The sequence below is a fragment of the Myiozetetes cayanensis genome, unplaced genomic scaffold (genome assembly GCF_022539395.1).
Source record: "Myiozetetes cayanensis isolate MyiCay16 unplaced genomic scaffold, myiCay2020 scf4, whole genome shotgun sequence".
In the NCBI taxonomy this organism is placed as follows: Eukaryota; Metazoa; Chordata; class Aves; order Passeriformes; family Tyrannidae; genus Myiozetetes; species Myiozetetes cayanensis.
The window spans coordinates 393,203-413,641 of record NW_026087631.1 but is presented as its reverse complement, the minus strand read 5'-3'; the positions used below and the strand labels follow the sequence as shown (position 1 = coordinate 413,641).

At 49.4% G+C, this 20,439-nt stretch overlaps 2 protein-coding genes across 4 annotated transcripts; both read left to right on the top strand.

Moving 5' to 3' along the window:
• Nucleotides 1-59: 59 nt before the first annotated feature.
• RAD17 (RAD17 checkpoint clamp loader component) lies at nucleotides 60-14,587 on the top strand. Of its 3 annotated transcripts, none has more exons than XM_050329286.1 (16): nucleotides 60-227; nucleotides 2,142-2,408; nucleotides 3,078-3,161; nucleotides 3,749-3,905; nucleotides 4,370-4,506; nucleotides 5,585-5,637; nucleotides 5,727-5,852; nucleotides 5,939-6,008; nucleotides 6,581-6,692; nucleotides 8,668-8,862; nucleotides 9,246-9,331; nucleotides 9,608-9,754; nucleotides 10,205-10,351; nucleotides 11,100-11,220; nucleotides 12,040-12,097; nucleotides 13,991-14,587. In XM_050329286.1, exons 1-16 carry the CDS (start codon nucleotides 195-197, stop codon nucleotides 14,100-14,102), a joined length of 1,905 nt encoding a protein of 634 aa, XP_050185243.1. In that variant the 5' UTR covers nucleotides 60-194; the 3' UTR covers nucleotides 14,103-14,587. The 3 variants fall into 3 exon arrangements, with proteins under 3 accessions (XP_050185243.1, XP_050185242.1, XP_050185245.1); XM_050329285.1 differs by having other exon boundaries at nucleotides 13,391-14,587; XM_050329288.1 differs by lacking the exons at nucleotides 60-227; nucleotides 2,142-2,408; nucleotides 3,078-3,161 and having other exon boundaries at nucleotides 3,799-3,905; nucleotides 4,357-4,506; nucleotides 13,391-14,587.
• Nucleotides 14,588-18,111: 3,524 nt separating this feature from the next.
• On the top strand, nucleotides 18,112-20,181 carry EXOSC5 (exosome component 5). The gene is made up of 6 exons (XM_050329056.1): nucleotides 18,112-18,241; nucleotides 18,504-18,617; nucleotides 19,302-19,423; nucleotides 19,647-19,787; nucleotides 19,876-19,965; nucleotides 20,045-20,181. The coding sequence occupies exons 1-6, from the start codon at nucleotides 18,142-18,144 to the stop codon at nucleotides 20,135-20,137; spliced, it is 660 nt and encodes a 219-aa protein (XP_050185013.1). The 5' UTR covers nucleotides 18,112-18,141; the 3' UTR covers nucleotides 20,138-20,181.
• Nucleotides 20,182-20,439: the final 258 nt, after the last annotated feature.

The following is a 20,439-nucleotide window of genomic DNA, read 5'->3' as shown; positions in this document are numbered from 1 at the left end:
CGGGACACCGAGAGACCCCCCTGGGACACCGAGAGACACCGAGAGACCCCCCTGGGACACCGAGAGACACCGAGAGACCCCCGGGGCACCGAGAGACCCCCCCCGGGGCACCGAGAGACCCCTCCGGAGCACCGAGAGACCCCCGGGCTCCGAGGGCCCGGCGGGGGCAGGGGCTCTCCGTGCCCCCGCCCAGCATGTCCGGCCGCGCCCCGGGGCGGCGGGCGGAGGTGGGTGCCGGGCGGAGGTCCCGGGCGGAGGCGGGGGGTGCCGGGCGGAGGTCCCGGGGGGTCCCGGTCGGAGGCGGGGAGTGCCGGGCGGAGGTCCCGGGGGGTCCTGGGCGAAGTGGTGGGCCGATCACGGCCCCTGGAGCCCGCGGGTGCTGGGGGGCCCGGGCGCGGCGGGGGCTGCGCACACAGCTCAGCGAGGAGCTCCGCGGAGTCACAGGGTGCAGATTGGCCCCCAGCACCGCAGAGCCCTTGTCCCAGAGCAGGCTGGGCCGGCTGGGTCCCGTCCCAGCCCACACCCGGTCAGTGGGTCAGGCTTAGTGCTGTGCAGAGTCACCGTGCAGCTCTGCCCCGTGGCGTTGAGCGCAGCAAGACGTGCATTGTCAGCTGTATTTATGTGAGTACGGTTGGACAAAGAGATGTTGATCAGAATCGCTGCACAGTACAGGAGCTGTGACAGCTGTTACAGGGGAGTGCACTGGGGAGCAAGAGTTGAAATAGGAATATGTAAGGAGTTGAAACGTGGGCATGAAGCAAAGGTTGGACTCAGTGATCTTGGAGCTCTTCTCCAACCTTAATGGCTCTGTGACTGAATATTTCAGCAATTGTATTAATGCAAAGCCAGTTGTTAAGTAGAGATGATGTCACTCACCCAGACCAGCGACCAGATCTCTTGGGCCCGGCCTGTCCCCACGGCAGGGAGGAATCTACACACCCACAAGAAGGGATTTGTGACAAGATCCTGCCCTTAACATTTGGGATTGGGCTTTTCTAGTGTGAAGTGCTGGACGGTCAGTCAGGTGTGTCCAGGCTGTGCCGGCTCCGCAGCTTTGGAGGAGTTCTCAGTGGTGTCACTTGTTTGTTCCTTTGCCCAGGGACTGTCCCAGCTCTGCCACATCTTCCCCTCCCTCTCAGGACGTTTCCCTTTGGGGCTGATGAGTCAGGCTGGTTTCAGCTCTGTTCAGCCCAGAAGCAGCCCGAGCCCCCTTCCTCATTCCCCACTGGGGGCTTTGCAAACAGGGCCTTGTTGGAGTTGTTTTACCCCATTCCAGGCAGAGCATCCTGGCACCCCTGGCTCTTGCTGTGCTGGCTGATGAGATGTGTAAAGTGTGATTTCCCAGCCCTTTTTGGGGACTCTGGGGGCTCTGTTGCCATCCAGCCTGTCTCAGCCCTGCACTGAGGGGCTGCCAGTGATGGTATTTGGGACCTTTGAGAAGTGCTCTGGAGTGTAAGTTTGCACCCCTATTCCAGCTGGGAGCTCCTCAAACCCCAAATTCAGAGCTGAATGGTTCCTGTCTCAGGCTCTGGCACAGCCACAGCTCAGCCCAAGCTGCCCCGGGTAGCAAACAGGGAATAATCCCTGATTTTATTGTGCTGCCTCAATAACTGTTCTCTGCCATCTGCTTCCAACTTTGAATCACAAATGCCTGCACTGTAAGTGTTCAAGAAGAAGAGGGGAAACAAGAGCCACATACTGAAAACATGAACGTGACCTTAATGCAAACACAGTCTGAGTAAGCTGATGCTGCTTCTTCATTCTTATCCCTGATTTAATTTTACTTCTTTAGTTTGGTATGTTTGTGGAATTTTCTACCTGTTCTGACTTGACAATTTCCTGCAAAATACTCTTGGCACAACATGTGAGGGGAGGCTTTATTTTAATACTGAAGAATCTCAGAATCCCAGAATGGTTTGGATTCAAAGGGCCTTAAAGCCCACCCAGTCCCATCCCCTGCCGTGGGCCGGGACACCTCCCACTACCCCAGGTTGTTCCAAGCCCCGTCCAAGCTGGCCTTGGACACTCCCAGGGATGGACAAGTGTACGTGGGATTAAGAGCTACTATTTTTAGGGACAGCTGTGCCCAGATGAGGGGAGGAGGTGCTGCTCCAACCCCACAGCGTGTCTGTGTTCTCCAGGTAGCAGAGTGGCTGGCGCATCCCTTCGATGACCTCTTTGGAAGCTCCGGTGTTCCCGTGAAGGCCCTGGGAGGCAGCTCTGGGAGAGGCCGGAGGCGGCAGCAGAAGGACCTGAGTTCTGTGCCAGAAAACAGCAAAGCCAGGGCTCCCCCCAGGAAAAGGGCAAAGCCCTCTGTGGGGGATCTGCCCTGTAACACGTCCAGGCAGAGCTGGAGCCAGGCCCAGGATGAGCTGCCGTGGGTGGAGAGATACAAACCTGAGACTCAGGTGGGACTTGCTCCGAGTGCTGGCATAGTAGTAACATTACAGTAGCATACTGTGCTTCTGCCCATGATCTGTACTGGTCAGGCTCCCAGAACATCCTGTTTTGCTACAGCAAAAAGGTGCTGGCCTGGTTTGTTCACTGCCAGGAGCTCTCTGTGTGTAGGAGACACATTTCCCTCAGGCCTCCTGAGGAGGTAAAGCTGCTGATGAGATGTGGTTTCCTGTCAGTCCACATGTAAACTTCTGCACCTGTTGCTGGGTTCCAGCCACATCCATCTGCTCCAAGCACTGGGGACACCCGGCTGCCTGGGATTTGCAAAGGTTACAAAAACCTGGGCAGTGTTAGAGTAAAAGGAGCAAAAAGTACCGGCTCCAGCAGTGGCTGTGAAGCATAATGACACCAATAGGCAAGGTTGCAGTGTTTTTACTTTGAGAATAATTAACAGCTCCTTATCTCCCAACTTCAAACAACGGAAAACAGGTTGTTGGAGGAAACAGATTGAGATGATCATCCTTAACTGTGGCACTTGCCTCTGCAGAGCATAAATGTAACTGAAACACACACCAGCATGTCTGTTAATATTTCAGTCAGCATGTATTTTATCTTTGAATCTCATCTTTAGAAACCAAGGGGTCAGTATATGAATTTCATGTATTTTAACCTTGTTTCAGAATGACCTTGCTGTGCAAAAAAAGAAAATTGAAGAAGTTGAGACCTGGTTAAAAACGCACACATTTCAGAGGCAGCCAAAGCAGGTAAACATGCTACAATGAGCAGCCAGAGGTACCAAACCATACAAATGAGCAGGATACAATTCTAAGTTCAGAGAAAGTGAACCGAGAGGTGGTGATTCTGGGTCATTGTAAGAAATCTGATAACACAGATTAGAGCTTGTACTTTTGTTTTGGGCCTGTGCTGATAAGAGCTGGATTCTGATTTTGGTCAGAAATATTATTTTCTGGCATCCAGTCATAAATCAAAACTCTTCAATGTGCTTGAAACCTCAGGGTAATTTTTAGGTCTCTTGGCAAATGTCCAGTTGCACTGGGTTGGTGCACCAGGACCTTTTTAGTTTGGATGGATAGGAGCTACTCTTGTACAGAGGCATAAATTGCCAGTCCTGACCAACTAACCGGGAGCTTTCAGAACAGAACAGGGCTCTCAGATCCTGGCCTGGCTCTCTCTGCCTGAATACTCAGCAAGTAAATCACCAGCACAAAATATGTGACTTGGGTTTCATTGGGAAAGAGAATCATTGCCAGAGGAACTATAGAGGAAAGTCAGCGATATTCATCTCCAGCCAACTGTCACATGTGGATTTATTTCTGTCCTTCTGTGTCAGGATGGCTCTGTTTTGCTGCTGACTGGTCCCCCTGGCTGTGGGAAAACTGCAACTCTGCAAATTCTGGCCAAAGATCTTGGCCTTCAGGTGCAAGAATGGACCAATCCCCTGTCTTTAGACTTTACAAAGGAAGAGTTAAGAAACATGTTTGGCCATGGTAAGTATTTTGTGTTTTTTCCCTTTTCTATTCTAGTTACTTTTGTGGTTTTCATATATGCCATATTTTTGCTTATTTTGTCTCTGTCACTTGTGAAATCAGATCCACATCTGTGTAAATCCATCCCCTAGTGTATAATAAAAATCTTTCTGTTGCTTTTATCTGGAAAGGGATTTAGGTTTTTTACAGTGTTTACTCCAAAATAACTGACAGTTCGGATCAGTACAGACAGCTCTGTAATAGCCGGGATATCACTTGTACCAATTAAATAAAAACAGGTAAATGTCTTTATTGGGGTCCTCACTTAAATTGTACCCTTTAAAAATTCTCTTGTATTTGTTTGCCAAAGGGCTTCTTCAGTGGTGCTGTCAGAAAGTAGCGTGGGTGGGTATTAGTTCTTGTGGGTATTTTATTCTACTTGATGTAATAGAGAATACATATTTTTAATTAGTTTTCTCTTTCAGACTCCAATTTTCATACATTTCCGAGCCAGGCCCAAGCAGCTCTCTTTCAAGATTTCCTGTTAAGAGCAAATAAGTATAACAAACTTCAGATGCTTGGGGAGTCCTCAGGAAGTGATAAAAAGCTTATTCTTATTGAAGTAAGTGAAAACTTGTGAAATATTGGGTTGAAAACAGTAGCTGATGTTGTAATACTGACACGCTCATGAGCTCCAGCTGGTGGACTGGTGTTTCCCAAAGTTCATCAGCTTTAGGGCAGATGAGGTCTTTATTATTCTTTGAGTCTCTACAGCAGCTGAGAATCACGTTCTACTTGTAGGTGAGCCATATAACCAAAAGTCAGGAACTGAAGTCTGGTTTGAGTACAGCAAGAAGTAACACAGGATCAAGAAGGAGATCAACACAACATTGAAAGTTGTTCCCATGTTTGATTATCTGTCTAGAACTATCTGTGTGTGTAAAAAGGAAGAGTGGGAAAAAATCCCATTATTCCTGTTCCTTAAGGATGCAGGAGAGTGTAGGAGACAGATGAGGATGAACACAATCAGGAACATTTGCAATTTTGCACTCAGTCCCTGGCCTTCATGGCGTGGTCAGAGGTGTGGACTGAGGGATTTGGAGCAGGTACAGGACAAGACTTTATTTGTACTTGCTCAGGAACATATTTCAATAACAATTCTTTTCTGACTCTTTTTTCCTTTTTCTGGGAGGAATTTTAGAAATTGATAGCCAAGTTGTCTGTAAACTTACAAGACAAAAAAGGCAAAAATTCTCGTTGGGTGCTGTAGATTTAAGGAGTTTTGTGGACTTGTCTGTCTTCATAAAGTCACCTTCTTGTGTAAGTCCTGTCAGACCTGTACATATAGAATGGTATATTGTGCCCTCTTCCCAGCAGAGCTGCCTGGAGTGTTTGTCCTCTGGGTAAATCTCTGGCAGGCACTGTGATCACCCAGGGCTGTTTCTTAGGAAGCAGAGACAGAAAGAAAGCATTTATTTTTAGATAAGTGTTTCTGTAATGAAGACATGCTGTGCTTTGGGTTTGGATTCTTTCCCTCCTCTCTGGCTCTTTCCAGCGTTAGCTGCATTCAGGTTTGGTTGCAAAGAAGGTAGCCAGGAATTACGGATGTGCAGCAACGTGTTGTGCCATGACAATCTTGATGTCTGTGGGAGGGAACATTTACTCTGAATGTGGTGTCAGCAGCTCTTTGTTTTGGGCAGGACATTCCCAACCAGTTCTACCGGGACCCCAGCAGTCTGCACGACATTCTCAGGTTGGCACAAAATAAGTTTTTAGTTATCTTTGGCCACCCGCAGCAAATGGGGTTTGGTCCTCACAACACTCACTTGTTTTTCACTTCAGGAGATTTGTCCGTACCAGTAGGTGCCCCCTGATATTTATAATCTCTGACAACTTCAGTGGAGACAACAACCAGAGGTTACTGTTTCCAACAGAAATTCTAGAGGAGCTTTGTATATCCACTATTAGGTAAGATCTTTTATCTCATTAAAACGTGGTTAAAATAAGCGAGAAGTCGGAAAGTAATTGATTTTTTTTTAAATAACATTCAACAGTTTCAAGCCTGTTGCACCAACAAATATGATGAAAGTTCTCAATCGAATCTCTGCAGCAGAAGCTGGGATGGTAAGTTGTCAGAGCTGCTGACCTCTGTGCAGTGCTAGGACCTAAAGATTTCACGCTTTTATATCTGTATTTGTTTGATCTTTTATAGAGTCCCACACCCCCAAAAAAAACCCCTCACCGTTCACCCCAACAGAAAACAAAGGGCAAGCTGGAAAGATACCTTGTTTGTCAGATTAGTTTCACTCCAGCCTTGGTCTGAGTCTACAAAGTTACTTCTGAAAATTTATAACAGTAGATATATATATGAAACAAATAACAGGAATAGAATTCATTCTATTGGTTCGTTGTATTTGGCAAGGCCAGAAGAGGTCTTGAACTTAAACCCTGTATTATTCCTGAACTGTTTTGATTACAATTAAGTAACCTATTGAATGATGTCTTGCAAAGAGTTATGTGCCTTCTTCTCTTTAATATGGCTGTGTAAAAATGGATTAATTGTTTTAGAGGGAGCAGCATTACATGGTTTGACCACACGGTGGATGCTCATGTGTCTGTGGTGTAGATCTGCAGCCATGTTCAAATTCCCCTTTTCTTGCCTTTTTTGTTGTTTTTAATGTTGCTTTTCCTTGTAGAACAGAGAGAAGAACCATGCCCTTGATAGAGCTTCTCTGGAGCTGCTTTGCAGAGGTTGTTCAGGTGACATAAGAAGTGCAATAAACAGCCTTCAGTTTTCCTCAAGGAAAGGTAAAAGAGTTTGTTAAGTTAAGGTTGCTTTGACCGTTTCTGCTGAGAACGTGTTCTGTTTGGTGTTACAGCACGGCTGGGCGAGCTGTGCACAACATTTCTGGCACACTTTTCTGGAGCAGGAACAGACCCAGGGTGTGTGAGGGAGTGAGTGAGTCACTGGGGATAAACCGTGGCTGCAATGCATGGGCTGACCTAATTTAGTGAAAGACCCTCTTTTCTTCTTGATGTCTTTGCTATTTGTATTTGCTGTTTAAAGTTTTTATGACAACCTTAATTTGAGAGCAATATTTTCATTGCCTCCTTCTTACATTTCTTATCCTGCTTATTTTGTAAGCATTTCATGAGTCAGTAATTGTTACAAAATTGATGTATGGGAGTTACATTTCTAAAAGCAGTGCTCTGGCAGGTGTAGTTTGTTCTAAGAACTGTGAAATGGTGCCAACCTTTACATTCAACCTAGAAATAAGGGAGTGAACTCAACAATTGTCTTCTGCTATGTGTGCTAGAGGTAGCAATGACCCTGTTTCTTTCACACATTTTTTTTCCTATCCACTTTTGAAATAGAAAATATGCTCATGGAATACAAGATTAAGTGTAGATTCAAGACCATTTTGTAAAGAAAGAGTGTTGTTCTTGGAAGTTGAGGGTATATTGAAATCAACTGAGCATTGTTTCTTAAGTTACATGAGGCAGAGAGTAGAGTTTCTACATTTTAAGTTATTCTAATGTTACCTTCAGGTATCCTAGGTTTGGATTGGTCTGTGTTAACCAGAAAAATACTAGTTTCCTCTAAGACTGACAATATTACCATTAACATTAATTACTAGTTAGTAGGTTGGTGCTGCCTGAGAGAAGCTTGCATATCTCACTACTGCACACTAAGCAGCTTCCACATGCTCCAGAAAATCTAAATAGTCTCAAAATAACCAGTTGGTGTAATTTTTAATAAGTTACCTTGGAAATGTAAAACCATGGGGGTTAGGACTTGGGAGAAATCAAAGGCATGTGACTTCAGAGCTCCTTGTATGTGAAATACTGGAATTGTCTACTGAAGTCACACCACACGGAACGTTCTCACATTTTCTCTGACACTGAGGAGGTGTTTGAACAGAGTATTTTTAGTTGTCCAGATATTTGTTAGGTGAATGGTTGCAAATCTGGGAAATGCTCCACCTCCTTGTTGATCTCCCAAGCATGCGGAATTCATTTTTATATATATATATATTTTTTATTTTGTCATGTGTATATATGTAAATACAATTGATACGTTCACTTTGTGCCATTAATAAGGGGTAAAAATGATCCATGGTAATGGTGGAAGAAAAGAAAAACAAATATTTAAAAGATAATTTCTCTGAGCTCACTAAGGAGCGTTCACTAGCCACCAAATCAAATTGTGGGTGAAAATACGGTAGAATAAGGGGTTTATTTCTGCAAGCTCAAAACATTGTGTAGGTTGTAAAACATTAGTAGGCTGTTGGAAGAATCACCTAAATGAAAGGTTTTCTTTGCCACCTTATATTTTAGAGAGGATATTGTACAGACAATGCAAATATAAGAGAAATTAATAAGTGAAGAGGATGTAACTGAAATATAGTTTACATATATTTGTACTAATGCTTTATAAAGGTGAAATTCTAAACAAAGGCAAGTGGGAACATCAGAACTAGACAGAATAAGTCTGAATGCTTTTTTTTAAAAACAGTTGTTTGTTGTTCAGAAAAAGTAGTTGGTACCTCAGCTGTGGCTTGAGGGACAGAAGTGGAATGAATCCAGTGAATTATGCTGATTTAGGTGACTGGGTTTTCTTCCTAATACATGCGTTTCCCCTTATGCCTGTATTTATGTAACCTTCTCTGTTCTTTTTATTATTATTACTGGTTCATATAGAGCATTAGCAGTACCAGTATAATGGAAAACTTCTGTGCATCCATATGCTTCCTCTTGATTTTATTTTTGCTTTAATTGATAGACTGCTCATTGGAGAAGGAGTTTTGGTCAAGGAAGAAAAGGAGCTCCACAATAAAATGTGAAGAAGCAACAGTATCGAAAGAAAGAAAGAAAAGTAAATGTGATACCTCAGAAGACCAGGAGATACAAGCCATTGGTGGCAAAGATGCATCCATCTTTCTTTTCCATGCTCTGGGGAAAATAATTTATTGCAAAAGTACGAAAAGTTTGACTTATTCTCCCTTTGAATGGGCAAAGCGTGTCAGCAGCTAATAGCTAGGTTTGCTGAAGTAAGGCTTAGGGTGGTGTCTGATGGGGGTGTTTGGTCAATAACAATGGTATGAAATCAGCTAAATTGGGGATCCCTAATTGGCAGTAATTCACAATATTAGTTCCAAAATCAAAAGAATGGAAGTAGCAGGGTGAGGGCAAACTGCATTTGTTACGTGGAGCTTAATGTAACCAACTGTGTGTTGATGACTCTGTAACATTGACTGTATAGTTAAGGATTTGTGCCTGTTTCAGGATCTTTTGGGAGCTGGAAATGTTGTAATTTAGGTGCTGTAGAGCTGACAGTTGCTAACAGTGTTTCTCATGTAGGAGAACCAGTGACAGAGGCAGAATTCCTTCAGCTTCCCGCTCACCTGTCAGAATTCCGTCGGGACACGTTGCTCGTTCAGCCTGAGGTACTCCTGCAGTTACTCCATGAGTTCAGCTGGGTTGGAAACACAACAGAGCAAATTCTCAATCACGTGGTTTAATCAAAATGTGTGTGTATTCAGTCTAAGTTACACAGTAATTCATCTGGAAGGGAGCACTGTCCCTCTTCCCTGGGGCAAACCAGCCCCCTTTGTGTCTGCAAAGACCTTGTGTTCCAGCTCCCTGAACATCTACATGTATCACAACTTTAACTAGGTGCTTTTCCTTACCTACCTGTAAAACCTGAACTTTTCTTCTAATAGGATATTGTGGAAAAATCGCATATGTCAGGAGCCATGTTTAATTTATACCTCCACCAGAACTATGTGGACTTTTTTCCTGACATAGACGACGTGGTGAGAGCCAGTGAATATCTGAGTGCTGCTGATGTCCTTTGCAGTAACTGGAGTGTAAGTCTCATCTTTCTGTAGGTACCAACTTGTAAACACTTAGACATTGAGCTTTTTGACGTCTCACTGCATTTATGAATGTTTGCTGCAGGCTCATGTGGGTGACAGTGAGTTGTTAATGAATGCTGAAATACATCAGCTGTAGAACAGATGCAGGTCCAACTTTTGTCCAGCTTCTGTTAGGACTTTATTATAGTGGGTTGTAGTGTTTGTGGAATGTTCTACAAAGTATTTTTAAGTAGAAAATACTCATGCTAAAAATGTGTGGGCATCCATAAGCCTTTCCCCTGAAGGAATTGAACCAGCTCTTTTGTTCAGCTGCTTTGAACAGAAGTTCCACTGTAATGTAAACTTTAAAATTCTGGACAGGTTGTGTCACTGCAGTTCCTGAGGGTGTTTCAGCTCAAATGAGGCACCTCGAGGTCACACAGTGCCCGATTTCTCTCTTAGACACGTCTTGTGATGGAAAACTACAGTGCCTCTGTGGCTACACGGGGGGTGATCCATTCCAACACATCCAGGGCCTTTGCCCACCAGCAGGGAGGGATGGGATTCCGACCCTTGCATAAACCCCAGTGGTTTTTTATCAATAAAAAGGTAAATGCTTGATTTTTATTTTTTTTGTTTGTTTTCCCTAAGGTATGACTATTGACTAGTATAGATGAGATTTGTTCACAGTGCTAAACTTGTCAAATATCCTATTTTGATATAATCTGCTTCTAAAATGCATTTGCTTGAAGAGCAATTTGTATCACTCCTTTAATGTGGAAATAAACCGGAGGCCTCTGGCAAAGCCTGATTGCTGTGTCCAAGCTGACATGCTATGGGGAGAGTCTCAGTCCTGCATTAACGGAGACACAATCAGCATTCAAATACTAAAAAGTATTCCTGGAACTGAGTGTGAGCTTTCTGCACATTGAACTGTTATGTAAGTTTCACAAATTGCTGCTGTTACAGTTTCTGTGTTTATGAGAAGTAGCTTGTTCAGGATATACCAAAGGTCTGGGCGATTTTTTTGCATTTGAACTCATGCTTCTCTTGCTTTATCTGTCAAAAAGTATTGGCCTGGATGGGCAGGGAGTTCTGTAATCGAAGGATAGATACTTTCCAGAAATATAAACACGCAGCAAAAGGCAAAACCAAAGGATTTTACCATTTTTATGATTGGTTTATGTTAACTCTGACTGCTTATCTTTTCTTCTAGTCTTGTTTCTCAGTAGGTTGTCTGTAGTCATCTAGCAAGCAGGAGGAAGGTCTGTGTTTTATGGTACAGAATATCTACAATAATCGTGTTCCACTGGTTTTTTTACTTGTGTTTCTTCTCTCCCCTCTCCAACTTTTACAGTATCAGGAAAATTGCCTTGCTGCCAAATCTCTGTTCTCAAGCTTCTGTTTACCACCCGAGTGCCTTCAGACAGAGCTGCTGCCTTATCTTGCTATGTTAGCAAACCCAATGAGAAACCAAGGTAAGATGGGTGTAACTTGATCTGAAACTCTCTTTTGGCAATTGAAGCATACTGAAACGTTTTGTAAGCCAAAATGTCGATACTGTCTATGCTTTTGCCTCAGAAGGAAAAAATTCTTATGGTAAATGTATAGAGGTGATACCCAAAGGTGCTGCTAGTAAAAGCCAAAATGAAAGATGTTCTGGTAGGATTATCAAACTTTACTAATTAAGTTGCTCTCTAGGCTTAGGGTTTATTTTAAATCTATGGGAGGAAACCCAGTGGGCAAAAATAACTGGATCTTTGTTGCTTACTGATATCTTTCCAGGACCAGACTTAAAGGGCTTTAAAAAGCCTTTCCCAGATAAACAAAATTCAAGTTTATAGTGCATAAAAAAGTAAAATCTGAGGTAATCCTATAGCCATGCAGAAAAAATTACTTATGATTCACATAATTCAAAAATTACTGTCCAGTCAGCTAGGTCAGTTGTGCTGTGTTAATTGTTTCTAATAAAAAGCTTCATGTCTTAACTAAGGCCTTGCCATCAGGATGAATTAATTTTGTAGGCTGTGGAATAACAACTATGTCATAAACAGAAATGGATGAATGTCAGGGGGTTTTTAGGGTCTGGTGTGTAGGCAGTCTGTCAGTATTGTGGTAAACTGTAACAGATTGGGAAAAAAGTTACATACATGCATGTACAGTGTTTTGGTATCTAAAATGTTTCAAATATACGAAGGAATACTTGACTAGCACATTAAATGTTTGTTTTCCAGTATGTTTAATTGTATGTTAATTATGATCTGCCCACTATGATACTGGTGGTTCTTTGTTCTTAGCTCAGATTGCTTTTATCCAAGACGTGGGGAGGCTGCCACTGAAAAGACATTTTGGGAGGTAAGATTAAGTCTTGGCTATACTTAAAGAAAGTCAGGCTTCTTTACTTTACTATATTAAGAGGAAGAACCCTTTCATAGGGAACCCTTTCACAGTAAATTGTCTGTGATTTACTGAAGTCCTGCTTTTAATCCTTGTTTAACTTTCTTTTCTGTTGTATCAAATATTAGATCTGTCCTTTCTGACACTCTTTCTCCAGTACATGATCTGAACAAAATACTTCCTTTACTATCAAAAGCATTTATGTGAGAATAAAAGTGAATTGATGCAAAGAGTTCAGTGCATCTTGCCTGTTGTTTATCATGTCACAAAATGATAATCTGGAAGTTTGGTACAACATTCCGTGTTCACCTGCACGTTGGAGGTGCAAGAAGGAAAGTACAACAGGGAATTGTTCCAACTTCCTTTGAAGCAGTTGTATCCCTGTAGAAATACAAAATATTTTAATGAGTTTATTTTTTTAATGTACCCTCCTTACAGACTGTGTAGGGCTCATGAGGTGATGTGGCACAAGATGTTGTGTTGTGACTCTCATGAGCCCACTCAATCACAGACATCATTTACTATGGTAGAGCCTCAGTTAGGTTTGTATGGCTTTGGCATCTCTGGAATTTAAGAGTTTTAATTGGTCTGTTTCTGGTAAAGAATCCAGATCACAGCTGGAGTGAGACAAACTCTGTCATCTCCTACCAGGACAGAGTTTGTTCAGGCACCTAACAAAGCATCTCCTACTTGTCACTGGTGATGCTGCTGACTTTAACTATGAGTTTCCAAGCTGCATTTCCAGGAACCACCCTGTTCCCTGACAATTGTATTAAAATTAAGGAAGGAGAGTGTCCCTAAGCGGTCTATTTCTTTGTAATCCCCCTCATCTGAGTGACAATGTAACTTGTCAAATTAATTGTAACTTCTTTATGCCATTAAGTGTCACTGCACCGTACCTTTGGATACTGATTACTTGTTGTATCTGCATTAATAAGTTGGGGTTGTGTCACTGAAGGTCTGATCTGAGGGGTAATTCCTGCTAAAAACACTTGTCATCCTTCCCCATTTGCTTACTCTGCCGCAAAGGGAGTGTAGAGAAATATAGGTGTTTGCTTCCTTCATGAATCCTAATTGAACCTAATTTAAACTGTGTTACTAAACAGCCCTTAAAATAACTCCGTGCAGCAGTCTCGGTGGGAGTGAGGAGTAAGGTTTTATCCAAAGGCAGACAGCCTTTCCCATGTGAACTCCCGTGAGGCAGCAGCTGTCTGTCCGTGGTCATGCAGTGCTGCACTGATGATTTCACAGGTTAAAACTGGAAGCTCTCAGTGACAAGGACCCCGGGACCCCACAGCTGTTCCGCGGGGAGGGTGACGGTGCCGATGCGGAGCCAGGGAACAGCGGGACAGGCGAGAGTGACCCCAGTGATCCCGAGGGGCTCCTGCTACCCTCCAGCCAGTGCAGTGGCAGTGACCTGCCTGGCAGCCAGCCCCAGCCCGTGGCAGCCCAGGCCATCATGGAGGAGGAGGAGCTGACGATAGAGGAATTCGACAGTGACTGAGCCCCAGGCACCCCCCCCCGCCTTTCCAGCTGAGGTGCTGCGAAGGCCTGGGCTGAAGAGAGCATGGCCTGCCCCAAAGTGCTGCCTAAGCCACAGAGCGGGGCTGGGAGCCAGGTCTAAACATGCTGTGTGAGCATCGAGACAGCTCTCCTCAGTTTCCTCCTCACTGTGCAGGATCAGCCCTGAGCTGAACTCTAAATCACAAGCAACTTCCTGCCTCTCCTGAGCCACAAAATCATCTATAAAAAGAGAGTAATAAATGACTGAAGTCTGCCTGAAGGAGGCTGTAGATCAGCAGTGTTAGTCTTAACTTATTTTTATTTTTCTCATTTTAATTTACTTTGCAGTTGTACACCATGTTTCCTGAGTACACATGCCATAAGTTGTCAGCGTTTGAAGGTTTTGTTGAAATTCATACCTTCAGAAGAACCTGCTGTTCGGAAGTTTGTACGTTCATGAAATAGGAGGCTGAAATGTGCACAGAAAAAGTTTGGTGTCCCATAGTGATGATGTAAAAAAAAATCCTGCTGTATTAATACTGTTTAGTACTCTGACTCAGATTTTTATGTCTTTATAAGTAAGTTTATATGTTGTACCATAGCTTATTTTGGATTCCTTGTTGAAAGATATTTTTGTAACTTATGGAGGGGGAAATGAAACAATCAAGCATAAGCTGTACTCTATAGGAAGTTTAAAGTGTGTAAAGTGCAGTTTTTCTCCTGAAGTTGCACTTGTGCTGGGACAAAGCCTGATTTTGTGTTTGGTACAGTGCTGGGGATAGTGATACCTCAGGAGTGAAGAAAAAAGTGTAACCAAATGCCTTTGACTGTGTGGTACATGTTTGCATTTCTGTATAGCTCACAGCCAGAGTTTAGTAAGAGAAGACACATGTTTATCCACCCAGACCTTGGGTCAATGCTATTAAAGAGTCTGGATTTGTCCTCTCCTAAGGGACAGCTGTAGTCTTTCTATCTACACCTGTTGTTTAATTTTGAAGAGAGAAATTTCTGTTACAGCTCATTGCTGCAAAGTCAAAATGTCTTTGGTTGTCGATGCCCATCAGCCCTGTTCTTCCTCTCGAGGGTGCTTTGGATGAGCTGTTTCTGAGGTACCTGCTGTGCAAGTGACAATAAGGCAGGAAATACTTATTTTTGTTTTCCAGGCACAATCCCAAGCTTCTTTGTTGTGTCTTTTCAGATTTCCTTACTGTAGTACCAGGTATTAACTGTTACTTTCACATTAGCTGTTTCCCATTGGCCTTGCCCTTGGTAGGGCCAAATTCAGTCCTCACCTGGCAAATTACACCCTGTGATGGCAGAGCCTGGGCTGTGTGATTACAGCTCACAGTAATTACGTAAAACCTGTTTCACGTGAAACACCACACACACAAAGAGAGCATTGTCCTCTTTGAAGCCCCAGTTTCTTGCAGTGCTGGTGAGTGCCCAGTTACCGTCCCCTCAGCTCCAGGGGCGGCAGAGTGCAGTGCTGGGACCGTGTCAGTGCTGCAGCCCACCCTCCTACCTCTCTCCAGGGTCCGTTTCCGTTCCCTCAGCACTGTCCCAGTTACGGGGCAGGGAAAGAAGGTCTGTCCTCTGGGTAGGGGTGATTTAGGAGCATCTCACGAAGTAAAGATACATGGACCTTTTTGTTGTGGTCAGAGCATTTGAACAGCCGTGGCAGGCTCTGGGGAGCCCCCGTGGCTCGTGCTGGAGCCCACCCCGCACTCGGTGTCCGGGTGTGGCTGGGGTGGGTTTGGTGCAGTGGATGTGCTGCCGTCGGTGCTGGCAGCTCCCAGCACGCTCTGCCTCCCGGGAGAGCGGGACAGGAACAGGGACACGGATGCAGGTGATGGAGAGCAGCACAGAAATGTAGAAGTTAAACACAAGAAACAGTAATTCCTTTTTTTCCTCCCTATTCCATGTGCCTGGGGTGGGAGGGGGATGTCCCGTTGTGACATCATGTGCTGGCAGAGGGTGACACCCCAAGCGGCCCGTCTCTGGGGGGTGTTGTGATGTCACCCTTTCCCCGATGGGCCCCGCAGAGCCCGGGACACTGTGGCTTGAGCCTGGACTCCTGAGTGAGGTTGCGAGGTCTGGAGGGTCGAGCGAGGCTTCTCCCGGTGCTGGTGGTGCCTCGGGGGCTCCGTCGGCAGCTCAGTGCCCCCTCCGGGGCCATTCCCTGTGTTTGCTTAGCCCTGCCTGGTTTGGGCAGCTGGGCACTGCGGGTGTTTGCGGCAGAGGAGGTGAGGTGGTGGGGAAACTCCTCACGGGGTGCCCAGGAGGAGCGGGGAGGGTGTCCCAGAGCGGCCTGGGTGTTGCATCCTCCCCGCCCCGGGGCAGCCTCTGACCACGGTCCCGTTCCGCCGTGCAGTGCCCGATACCCTTCGGAAGCACCACAGAATCGTCAGGGTCGGAGCAGCCCCTCAGGCCCGCCCCGGTGCCCGCCATGGGCATCGCCCCGTCCCGGGCGCTGCCCGACCCGGCGCGGTGGGCGAGCCGGGCCACGCAGACCGAGTGGGACTGCCCGGTGTGCGAGCGCGTGTGCTGCGACAGCCTGGCCGTGCCCTGCGGACACGCGTTCTGCCTGGGCTGCCTCCTGCGGGCCGCGGCCTCGGACCCCGCCTGCCCCCGCTGCCGCAGCCCCGTCATCGCCGCCCGCTTCTCCGTGCTGGGCGACGCCGATTTCCTGCAGTGCATCCTCAGCCCGCCGGGCCGCTCGCCGGGGGCGCGCAGGGCTCAGTTCCGCCTGGTGGAGACCTGCCCCCGGCCCCGCCGGCCCCGCGGTGCCCCGGCCGAGCCCCCCGGGGCGCTGCCGCCCGAGCTCTGGGCCGAGCTGCTGCACGGGCAGGAGCACCTGCTGGACCCGGTGCGGCCGTGGCTGCGGCACAGCCTGGAGGCGATCCACGGCCCGCGCTGGTGGGAGGCCCGCGAGGTGGAGAGCATCGCCCTCTCCGCGCTCTGCATCTACGGCCCCGACAGGGCCGCGCTGGCGCAGATGCTGCAGAGCTACCTGGGGGAATACACGGCCCCGCTGGTGCACGGGCTGGTCCGCGTCACCCTGAGCCAGTGCGGCCAGGCCTGGCGGCTGCGGCGCTCCCGACCTGCCAGGGAGCGGCCCGGGAGCTCTGCGTCCAGCTCCAGCTGCTCCTCCTCGCCAGGGGGAACATCCCCTGCCAGCCCCGGGGGCACCCCCACCCACAGCCCCGGGGGCACCCCCACCCACAGCCCGGGGGGCACCCCCACCCACAGCCCGGGGGGCACCCCCACCCACAGCCCCGGGGGCACCCCCACCCACAGCCCGGGGGGCACCCCCAGGCCCAGCCAGGCCGGCGCTTGTGACCCCGCGGGGTTGGGCCTGGAGGAGCAGCTCAGCACACCAGAGGCTCCCCCTGGGAGTTCTGGCCACCCCCCATCTGTGCCCGTCCCTGCAGAGCAGGAACAGCCCCAGGACACGGCCCAGGAGCCCGGGGAGGCTCCAGGTCCCTCCACTCCCAACCAGGACAGGGGCCATGAACGCCGACAGCACCGGCACCCCCGAAAGAGGAGGGCCCCTCACCGCCACAGGTCCTCGCAGCCCAGGAGGAGGAAAAAGAAAAGGAAATAAATTTCCTTGACACAGTCTCTGAGTGCTGCTTCCTCCCCCTTCTCCCGAGGCCCTTTTCCTGTTGTTCGAGGCTCCCACACCCCCAGTGCCCCAACACCACCTCCCAGGGAAATCCTGAGTGGAGCCGTGGTGATGCCAAAGCTCTCATGGGCAGAAAGATTCTTGTGTCTCGTTTTGCCAGCTGAGCTTCCCATCCCCTTTCAGATCCCTTCAGTCAATCCATTGCTGACGTATCTTCATTTCCATGATGGGAAGTCATCAGTCCTTTCCAAGCAGGGACCTGGGAATGGTGCAGGAGCCCCCAGGAGGGCAGAGAAACCCTGTGATGTCCTCAGCTCCACCCCAGGATGAAGCAGCCTCTGCCTGGGTGTGGGGTTTAAGGATTGCCTGGGCAGCTGCCTACACGTGGGATGTGGGCTGGGACAGGGAAAAAGGCAGGCACAGCCTGACAGTGGGACAGAGTTTGGGTTGGGAAGGGCTTGTGGGCTGGATCAACAAATGGATCACAGGGTTGAAGGGGAGCAGCTGCAGGAGGGAGAGCGCCCTTCAGCCCATCCAGACCCCAAGGGATGGGGGTAGATCCTGCTGCTGCCGGTGGGCTCCGCATCCCCGGGAATCACCCTGTTACTGCCCGGGGTGCCACACGTTCAAATAAAAGTGCAGGGTGCCAGGGGATGCCACGGGCAGACTCCCGCGTTCTGTCCCCGTGACAGACCCTCAAGGTCTCCCCGCTCCCCTCCCCAGCCCAGTGTCCCGCGTGGAGCAGCCGGCACGACTGCGATGCCGCGGGGGCGGGGCCCAGTCGCGACAGGAGGCGCTGATTGGCCGCTGAACCGCGGCCCGGAAGCGGAAGCGGCGCAGGAAGAGGAGAGGAAGAGGAGAGGAAGAGGAGCCGATGGAGGCGGCGGAGCCCGGCGGGCAGTGCTGGCTGCGGCCCTTCTCCTGCGAGCAGGGGCTGCTCTCGCGGCCCGACGGCTCGGCCGCCTTCCTGCAGGGTCTGTGGGGCCGAGCGCCTGGGGCTGCCCCTCGGGGCTCTCCTTCCTGCAGGGGGCCACATTCCCGGGGTCCCCTTTTCCCCTTTCCAGCCCTTCCCGCAGGGTCTCCCCCCGTTCCCGGGGTGCCCGCTCTGCAGGCTCTAGGGGCTCCACTCCCCGGGGCTCCCGTTTCCAGCCCTTCCTGGCTCCCGCTGGGGGCTCCCCTCCCCTCCCCATCCCATCTCATCTCATCCCTTCCCTTCCATCCCCTCGCTGTCCGCAGGTGAGACCTCGGTCCTGGCCGGGCTCTACGGCCCCGCCGAAGCGAAGCTCAGCAAGGAGCTGCCGGACCGGGCGGCGCTGGAGGTGCTGCTGCGCCCCAAGGTGGGGCTGCCAGGTGGGACCCCCGGCCCTACCCCAGAACAGGGAGCCGAGGTGTTGGAGTTATTTATAGCTCTTTATTCACAGTTTGCTGGGCAGCAAATCCCCAAATGCAGCACAGCGAGCTCCAGGACTTGCTACTGTTTATACGCTGTATTTATACACATTTTGGCAAACAAAGGCATTAGTGTTCATCAGCTACAGGTTACACAGTTCTCTTGTTAATTACTATTCTGTTGGTTAATGACTCTCACTTCTCATGCTAGTTGGTCCCATGCTCCTTTGGGGTTGGGGGGGTTTCTTGGGTTGGTGGTCACAGCCTGCCCGTGCTGGAATCACCCTGAATCCAGGGGGTGCAGATTCAGCCCAGGTGCTGAATTGTCTTTCTTAGTTCCTTTCTTATCTCGGGGTTTCTGCCAGATGTCCTTGTGGGCCGTAAATTCTGCGTTCCCTGTGTCCACTGTCAGGGGAAATTCTTCCTCCCAAGGCTGGATACCCTCCCTCAGGGCTGGGAGACACATCCAGCCCTAAACCTTAACAAGGCAGTTCCACCAACCAGGAATTTGTGTTTCTGTTACCTGGACATCACCCAGAGCTCGCTGGCTGCTCTTTAATCTGTGTGTTTAACCCCTGCTCTGGAGGCTGGGAGCACAGAGCCACCGTCAGGCAGCAGCCTCAGGGTGTGTGGTGTCGTTGGCAGGGGTGCTGGAGCGGAGCCGGGAGCAGCAGCTGCGCCAGACGTGCGAGGCCGTGGTGCTGGGGGTGCTGCACCCACGCACAGCCATCACACTGGTGCTGCAGGTGCTCAGCGACGCAGGATCGGTATCCTTTGGTGGGAGGCTGTGGGGGAACAGCTCACACTGTGGGTATCCTTTGGTGGGAGGGTTTGGGAACAGCTCACACTGTGGGTATCCTTGGCCGGAGGGTGTTGGGGGAACAGCTCACACTGTGGGTATCCTTTGGCTGGAGGGTTTGGGAACAGCTCACACCGTGGGTTTGGGGCCGGGGGCCGGAGCTGTGCACTGTCCCTTGACTGTGGCCCCAGCTGCTGTCGTGCTGCCTGAACGCCGCCTGCATGGGGCTGCTGGACGCGGGGCTGCCCCTCTCCTCCCTCTTCTGCGGCGTCACCTGTGCCCTCGGCCCCGATGGCACCATCACCCTCGACCCCACAGCACGGCAGGAGCAGGTGAGCCCAGCAGGAGCAGGTGAGCCCAGCAGGGGAGTGCCTGGCACTGCGAGTGCCCCCCAGCTCCCCTGACGCCCTGGTCCCGCAGGAGGCCCGCGCCGTGCTCACCTTCGCCATCGACAGCAGCGAGAGGAAGGTGCTGATGGCCACCACCAAGGGCAGCTGCTCCGTGGAGGAGGTGAGGGACTCCCGGGGTCTGGGGGTGTGGGAGCCCCTCGGGGGAGCCTGGCCCCCATCCCACCCCATTTCCCCTGCAGATGCAGCAGTGCCTGGTCACGGCCCAGCGTGCCGCAGACACCATCTTCCAGTTCTACCGCGATTCCCTGCACCGCCGGTACTCCAAATCCTGACCGGGCCAGCCCGGACCCCCCACCCAGTAAAGGACCTTTCTGTATCCCCTGTGCCTCTGGAGTTCATCCCGCGCCACAGGGGCCCCCAGGGGTGGGGGGCAGACAGGGACGTGCCCAGGACACGTGTCCTGAGCCCCTAAAGTGGGGACATGCCTGGGAACGCCTGTCCTGACACAGCTCCCAGAGCAGAGCTCGCACGGGGACACGGCCAGGACACGTGCTGTGCCGGGACACGGAGCAGCGGCGCCGGTACCGCTCAGACCAGGACACGGAGCAGCGGCGCTGGTACCGCTCAGACCGGG

Coding starts and splice junctions, on each gene's coding strand:
- EXOSC5 (XM_050329056.1), top strand. CDS start 18,142: ATGGAGGCGGCGGAGCCCGGCGGGCAGTGCTGGCTGCGGCCCTTCTCC. Junction 19,424..19,646: donor TGCTCAGCGACGCAGGATCG/GTATCCTTTGGT, acceptor CTGTGGCCCCAG/CTGCTGTCGTGCTGCCTGAA. Junction 19,788..19,875: donor CCACAGCACGGCAGGAGCAG/GTGAGCCCAGCA, acceptor CTGGTCCCGCAG/GAGGCCCGCGCCGTGCTCAC.
- RAD17 (XM_050329285.1), top strand. CDS start 195: ATGTCCGGCCGCGCCCCGGGGCGGCGGGCGGAG. Junction 8,863..9,245: donor GAAAATAATTTATTGCAAAA/GTACGAAAAGTT, acceptor TTTCTCATGTAG/GAGAACCAGTGACAGAGGCA. Junction 9,755..10,204: donor TCCTTTGCAGTAACTGGAGT/GTAAGTCTCATC, acceptor TTTCTCTCTTAG/ACACGTCTTGTGATGGAAAA.